The sequence below is a fragment of the Rutidosis leptorrhynchoides genome, chromosome 6 (genome assembly GCF_046630445.1).
Source record: "Rutidosis leptorrhynchoides isolate AG116_Rl617_1_P2 chromosome 6, CSIRO_AGI_Rlap_v1, whole genome shotgun sequence".
Classification (NCBI taxonomy): domain Eukaryota; kingdom Viridiplantae; phylum Streptophyta; class Magnoliopsida; order Asterales; family Asteraceae; genus Rutidosis; species Rutidosis leptorrhynchoides.
Window position 1 is genome coordinate 385,972,808 of NC_092338.1, and position 7,594 is coordinate 385,980,401.

General features: G+C 33.2%; 1 protein-coding gene across 1 annotated transcript; it reads right to left on the reverse strand.

Moving 5' to 3' along the window:
• Positions 1-296: 296 nt before the first annotated feature.
• On the reverse strand, positions 297-2,162 carry LOC139851516 (xyloglucan-specific galacturonosyltransferase 1-like). Its single transcript, XM_071840593.1, has one exon. It carries the CDS (start codon positions 2,160-2,162, stop codon positions 297-299), a length of 1,866 nt encoding a protein of 621 aa, XP_071696694.1.
• Between the last annotated feature and the right edge of the window lie 5,432 nt (positions 2,163-7,594).

Here is a 7,594-nt window from a genome sequence, read left to right on the forward strand (position 1 = left end):
CCATTGCTTATAATTTGTGCCTAAAATGGCAAATAAATTACATTAAATATTGTTTTAAATTTAAAATAATAAATACAATTGAGGTGATATAACTCAACAAACATAAATTTGTTAAGTAAAAGTTGTATCATTGAGAAGAAAAATCTAAACAGAAGGTTTTGTTTGGGCTGCCAATGATATATTTGCAGTTTCAAATATATTAGAATCCATATGAACAAATTGAATTTTACACGAACTAAAAAAAAAAGCAATCATCTAAAATCTAAAATAAAAATTAATAAGGCTTTGGCTCCAATTTACTCCAAATTTAGAGCCTTAACTCTCTCAAGAAGATTGTTGATTGTAATGGAGAATGCATCTTGAAACATACTAAATTTTGCATCCTGATCTCCATAAACCAATTTGGGCATCAACTCATACACTATGTATCTTCTCATTTCATCCCTCTCCTTCAGTGACACATTCATTAACTTTTCTACCACATTCACCTTCAAGTTCCTCACCTCTTCTTGATCAATTAAAACCGAATACTTACTATGATCCTCGGGCAAATGCCATGGATATTGATAATAAGCGGTGAAAGGGTCGAAAACAACAGGTATACATCCCGCAACCAATGAGTCAAACACTGATTTTCTTGTAGGGCTATCTCCCGGAGGCTGAAGACAAAATTCAGACTCCGTGAATAGCCCTATTAGTGATTTGGGCTCGTCACAGAGCCCAGACTTACAATCAAAGAATTTACATGTTTCTTTGGTTGTTGATATGCATTGGTCAATTAGAATAGACCTTATGTTGTCTTGTGAGCCAGGACGGGCTGCACCTGCAAAGCTGACAAGGTTTCTTCGATTGGATGATATGATCGTACGTTGCCATGAACGGATGTCGTCGTCTGATTGTGGGTGGAAGTGAGTAGGGTGAGGGATTCCGATGTCGTTAATCTCCCATGGTTGTCGTTCAATCATAAGTTTTATAGGGTTTTTCATTTCTTCTAGCTCAAGAAATTTAGTCCCCCATGAAGTGTTATCCTTCCTCCTAAAATCCCAAGAAATTTTTCCCAAGACAAAAACATGATCTTTTCCAAGATTCTTATCCCACGGCTTTTGCATTTCTAACCAATTTACAAGTTCTAATGCTAAAAGATCTTTAACTTCACTAGAAACTTTCTTGAAATGCCATCTCAAGATGTCTAATCCACCATAGTATGGAACATAGAAGAGTTTTGCTTGGTTTTCATCATAAACACGACACGGGTGGTTTAGTACTCGATTATGGAATATCAATTCCAACGAGTATTGATGAGTTCGAAACCAACGGCTACCAAGCTCTGGTATAGGTTCACCTAATGCGTTGTTACCAAAATACTTGCACATATCGACCCACGGAACCATATCATGACATTGAGCCACCAAGTCCTTGTTGAACTTTGGTGGCAACTCATAGACATAGACTCCCCGTCCTTCACACTGATTTTGATTCTGATTCCAATTCTGACTCGTGGTCCACGATCTATGAACTCGTAGTTGCTCTTCCACAACTATCTTTGCTTTCTTGATTTCATTAATCCTATCCTCTTCCGGACTAGAAACTTTCTTCGTATCGATGGCTTTGAGGTCACCAAAGACATCACTCCCTTCGTTCTCATCTTTGTTCTCATGAAAAACGGTCGCCTTTTCAACAATAGTTGGGCTTTCAATAACAGGTTTGATAATCATTTTAGGCTCATCTTTGAGACCATTTTTTACCTCAACAAGAAGTTTGGAATCGTCTTTGAGGTTGTGATTATTGTCATTCGAGACAGAATCAAGAAATTCATTCTTCTCTTTTTCTAGTTTTTCTTCAAGAAGAGGAATATTTCTGTTACCAAGAAACTTTTCAGAGCTAGAATTTGTAAATGGGAGACGAAACTCTTCATTTGGTTGGGTTGTAGCGGACAAACAATATAGATTGCTTAGTTTACGCGAAGAGACACAAACGTGAACAATTCTACCCGAAATATACGTGGTAGATGAAGACCATACAAACATCAAAATCATGAAAAATAGAGCAGCAGGAAGAGGAAACACAAACCATGCCACACATGATCGTAAACAGCCGCCACTTTGGGACTCGACAACCTTTTTTGCAACTTTCGACTTCCTTTTAGACGAAACAGTTAACATTTTGTTTTGGGTACGATGGTACTGTTTGAGTTAGAATGTGTGTTTGGATTAAGAGTTTTCCATGAGCTTTATTTAGGAAGCATATCATAAAAACAACATGAGTGCACGTAGAGCTTTATTGCATGATTAGGTTGTTTAGAATACTTGTATGCACGATCATGTTATGTGTTTAACTTACTATATATGATATGAAAAGGTCAACCCCAATCATTTGACCATTACATACTTTACAATACATGTTTGTTTTCATTACTACATATAGATATATATATTCACATTATCTCATACCTATATCAAGGAGTGGCTGGCAGGTTTTGGATTAATCCCCTCAATCATGTTTATATAGTTTAAAAGATCTTTAAACTATTAAAATATAAACTATAAGCTAAAATGGCAAAGCTTATGATTTGGTGTAAGACGTGTTGAATTTTATAATTTTTATTTTGATACATGGTGTTGAATGTTGTTAGAAAATAAAATAAATATATGAATATTCAAAAGTGGCATGTCAGACTAGTTGATCACATGCACCTGCTCTAGGGATACAAACAAAGCTGCAGGCTTCAACGGATACAACCCAATGGCTACAATCTTTCTGTTGTATTTTAGGCTCTATAAATAGAGTTATTTTCAGTGTACATAAAAAAAACTCAATATAATCAAAATGTAGTCCTCAAGGTTTATTTACCTCCTTGTTCATAATTCAATCAACAATAATCAAATCATTTTCTTTACTTTAAAAATTCAGCATATCAATTGTTAACATGGTATCAGAGCTTACAGTGTCGATCTTGGATCAAGACACTCGTTTTTCAGCTTCAATCATTTACCTCAAATCTGGGTTGTCATGTCAATCGACGGTAACTCAGTAAACAGTTCCAAAATCTAACCAAATTCAGGAAACGAAAAGAGCTGAAAGGTTTGTTGATAGCAATAACCTTTCAAGGCTTATTTCACTACCATGATTTGTGTTGCCATGTCCAAAGACGGTAGCACAAATCAAGCCCGTTAAATAATACCAGAAGTAACTATAATTTAATTGCTCAACGAGAGCAGATTACCAATTACCTTTTAGATCTGATTGTTCTCTGCCAATGAGAACTCTTAAGGCAATGTCAAATAAATGAGTGTCAAAAGAGGGGCAATAGAGAACTCAGAAATACTTTAAACAAACTGCCATGTCATGAGATGACGGCAGCTTGAAAAGGCCGAAACAATAAGATTCTTAAATCAAGCTACCATGGCCAAAATGACGGTAGCTCAAATCAAGGCCAAAATCACCAGTTACTAGGCAACAAATAATAGTTGTGGTTGCCATGGTGAGTATGTTGCAGCTTTAGAACAGAGGAAAAGTGGGATTTGCAGCCGTGGGTAACCAAGAGGCTACCAACAACGGTTGCCACCACCAACCATCAATAGTTAACGGCGACCGTAGGCAGATTACCTGGCACCGAAAAGAGAAAAGACAACAACGACCTGACCGGCGGCAAAGGGAGCAGCAGTGGTAGTCGGCGGCAACCATGAAGCTACCCGCAACGACACCAGAAATGCTTCGATTTCATGGATTCGAAAATCTGCAAATCAGGTGAAGGGTTTGAGTTAACACCTCAAATCCTCAAACTTTTTCCTTTAATTTCGTGTTCATAGCTACAACCGTCATGGGAGAATGGTTGGAATGAAAGATATAAACCCTAATTTAGTCGGTGACTGATTTTAGGGAAGAAAAGGTTGGAATGAAGGATAAAATTAGTTTTGTGTCAAAAACACTCTTCAAAACCCAGTCTAGTTTTAACCCAGATTTCAATCAGTCAAGGGGGAAGAAGGGTGATAAATACTCTCTTTCTTTGAAAAAGGCTATGAAGTGGAAACACCTTGGATTCTACTCCGTAAGTAAAAAAAAAAAAAAATTTAAAAGTAAAAAAATATGGTTGGGAATGGACTGTAAAAGTGAAAAAACACTTTTGAGTGTGCAGCAAATGACCATTTGAGATCTTGATAAGTAAAAACAAAAAAAGTGGTCAAGTGTGAAGTGGCCTTTCAGAAAGTACAAAAGTCTTCAAGACCCTTTTTCAATGTACATATTCAACACACGGGTGAGGGGGAGATTTATTTTAGCGTCACCGTGAGTTGATTAACGAAGCATCTAACGGAATTGTAACGACCCTGAATTTTCCAACGTTTATTTATTAATAATTTTTATTATTAATACTTGTGATTAAACGAATGTATGTTATTACATTTACATGTTGCCATGATTGCCCGTACTTGACTTTAATTGCCCGAAACGTCTTTGTGACACACGAAACTTTTACGAATAATATTTTTGAATATTATTTACATTCATGATTAATTTCTTAATCATTTTAATTAACTATGGTTACTAGTTAATTACTTGGGCTTTTATTGGATTATTATTTATTTGAACTTGGGCTTATTCATTTAACTTGTTACTTACATACATACTTGGGCTTATAAGCCCACCCTACTTCTTAAATGAATTACTTAGCCCATTTTTTCATGTAAGTAGCATCATTAAGTTACAACTAGTTGGTTTAAGTCACATTGGAATCTAGTTACTTGTTATCCCCATGCATGGCCACCTAATAACCAATCTTTTAAGCTTTAACATGCAAGGAACCATTGAACATTTCCCTCCCCCCTTTTGTTGCTGCAGGCCGTGGCCTTTATGGCCTTGGTAGTGTTTTTTTTGTTTCAAATTTTGATCACATATTGCTAGCATTTTGCTCTCTTTTTCTCACACACAAAACACCTCAAACTTGCAACTTCCTTTCTCTCCTTTTTCTCTCTTTTCTTGTAAGTATTATGAGCAACTTCTTCCTCTTTTCTATTTTGTAAAACCGAATCCAACATGCATCATCATCATTATTTGTTGTTAACTTGTTACTTGTCTTTGATAAGTTACTTACTAGTTGTTGATGTTGTTGTTCTTCACTAATTTCAAGAATCAAACTTACTAGTTTCATTCTTCATTTTATCTTGAAATTTCAAGAACACACAAGAACTAAACTTACTAGTTTATGTTCTACTTATGTTGTTTTAAAGATTGTAAGTTCATGGTGATAAAAATCATACTTGTGAATCATGTTTGTAAACTTAAAAGTTTACATTCTTAAAGATCAAACTTTGGTTTGAATCTTTAAAGTATTGTGATGACCCGAAAATTTCTGACCAAATTTAAACTTAATCTTTGTATGATTAACATTTCCGACACGATAAGCAAAGTCTGTAAAACTGAATCTCAAAATTTTTAAACTACTTTTATATATTTAAATACCCTTCGGTTGTTTTCGACGATTCGCGAACAATTATATGTAAATAGATACATATATACTATAACTTGAAAAGGTAACAATGTATTAATTATTTGATACCGTACATTAAACTTATTGGTTTAAATATCTATTTGAATATATATGATAAGTTGAAATATTTATTATTAAAATTTATTTATAAATAACTTCCAATGTGTATTTAAAAACTGATTTATGTATATTAAAAAGATATATACATATATATAATTTCAAGTTATTTAGTAAACGATAGTAACATTTTCAAATTTGCTACAGTACTCAAAATGCTACAGTGTTTTCGAAAATCACTATTTGCTACAGTGAAATTGACTTTGCTACAGTGAATTGCTACAGTAAAAATGATTAAATTATTGAGTTCTTGCAATGCCCTCATTTGCAAGAAATCAGTAACAATTTAAATTATTGAGGGTGATTAGCGTAGAAAATGATTAAATTTTACCAAAGTTTCCAACATATTGTTGTTTTGTTGAATGATAAATGGTGCACATCATTTGTTCATTCCGTCTTGTTGTTATTTCACATATATTTTGCATCTTGTCGTCAAAATTGGTTGCTTTTGCTGAACTTAATGCCAGTCTTTGAAAATGCGTTGTTTTACCCTGTTGTGTACATAAGATAAACTGCAAACATATATACATATTTTTGAAGTTTGGTATATTACCCCACATTCAAAAATTATTAAAATCTAATAATAAAAGTTAGAAAATTATAAAAACTATTACAATATCAACATAAGTGCTAAATGTAGTAACATTACAAAAATAAAATAAATAAAACTAAATAAAGTAGGGTTGATACTGATACCAGTAGGGGTTCCATGCATAACCGTATGTGTTATAAAATGCTTCAGCTGGGTTATAAGTAGGATACGGTTGTTGGATCTCTATAGACCAGGGAGGAAATACGGGCTTTGGAGTAGGAATATAGTTTTTACCTACATGTTGGCAATGAGCTATGATGTGGTTTTGATGAACTTGCCAATCTTCAAATGCTCGATGTCTAACATTTTCATATTCTTGTGAAGCTATAAACCTTTGCATTTCTGTCATTTCATTTCCCCCTCCCATATTACCTGGCTGTTGATTTCTTTCAACATGTGGATGTCTTCCATTATATGCTACTGTGGCGTTATTTCGTGTGATGACCCAGAAATTTCTGACCAAATTTAAACTTTATCTTTAAATGATTTAATATTTCCGACACGATAAGCAAAGTCTGTAAAACTGAATCTCAAAATTTTTGAACTACTTTTATATATTTAAATACCCTTCGGTTGTTTTCGACGATTCGCGAATAATTATATGTAAATAGATACATATATACTATAACTTGAAAATGTAACGATGTATTAATTGTTTGATACCGTACATTAAACTTATTGGTTTAAATATCTATTTGAATATATATGATGAGTTGAAATATTTATTATTAAAATTAATTATAAATAACTTCCAATGTGTATTTAAAAACTGATTTATGTATATTAAAAAGATATATACATATATATAATTTCAAGTTATTTAGTAAGATAGTAACATTCATTTATTGATTCGATTGATATTTAGATAAGTTAACTAAAGCGTTTAAGATGAACCAGTAAAACACTAATTTGCTACAGTATTTTCAAATTGCTACAGTACCCAAAATGCTACATTGTCTTCGAAAATCACTATTTGCTACAGTGAAATTGACTTTGCTACAGTGAATTGCTACAGTAAACACTATTTCTATATATATATATATATATATGTGTGTGTGTGTGTGTGTGTGTGTGTGTGTATGTATATACTACGAGACGATAATTTATAGAAGTAAATAACCAAAACACTTAATTGATTAAAGCTACACTTAGAGTGACATAGTTATCAATGATTAAGTTTATATTTTGACAAAGGTACGAGTCACGAAACGAAAAGTACTAGTTTTCTCAGCGTACGAAAGGGCATTCGAAAAACCGAAACCGGGACATAAGTCGAGTGACAACGTACGACTTATCGGAACAAAAATTACAAGTCAACTATGCATGTGAATTTAATATAATATATAATTAATTATATAAATTAAATATATTATATATATTATATTAAATTATGTCGACGA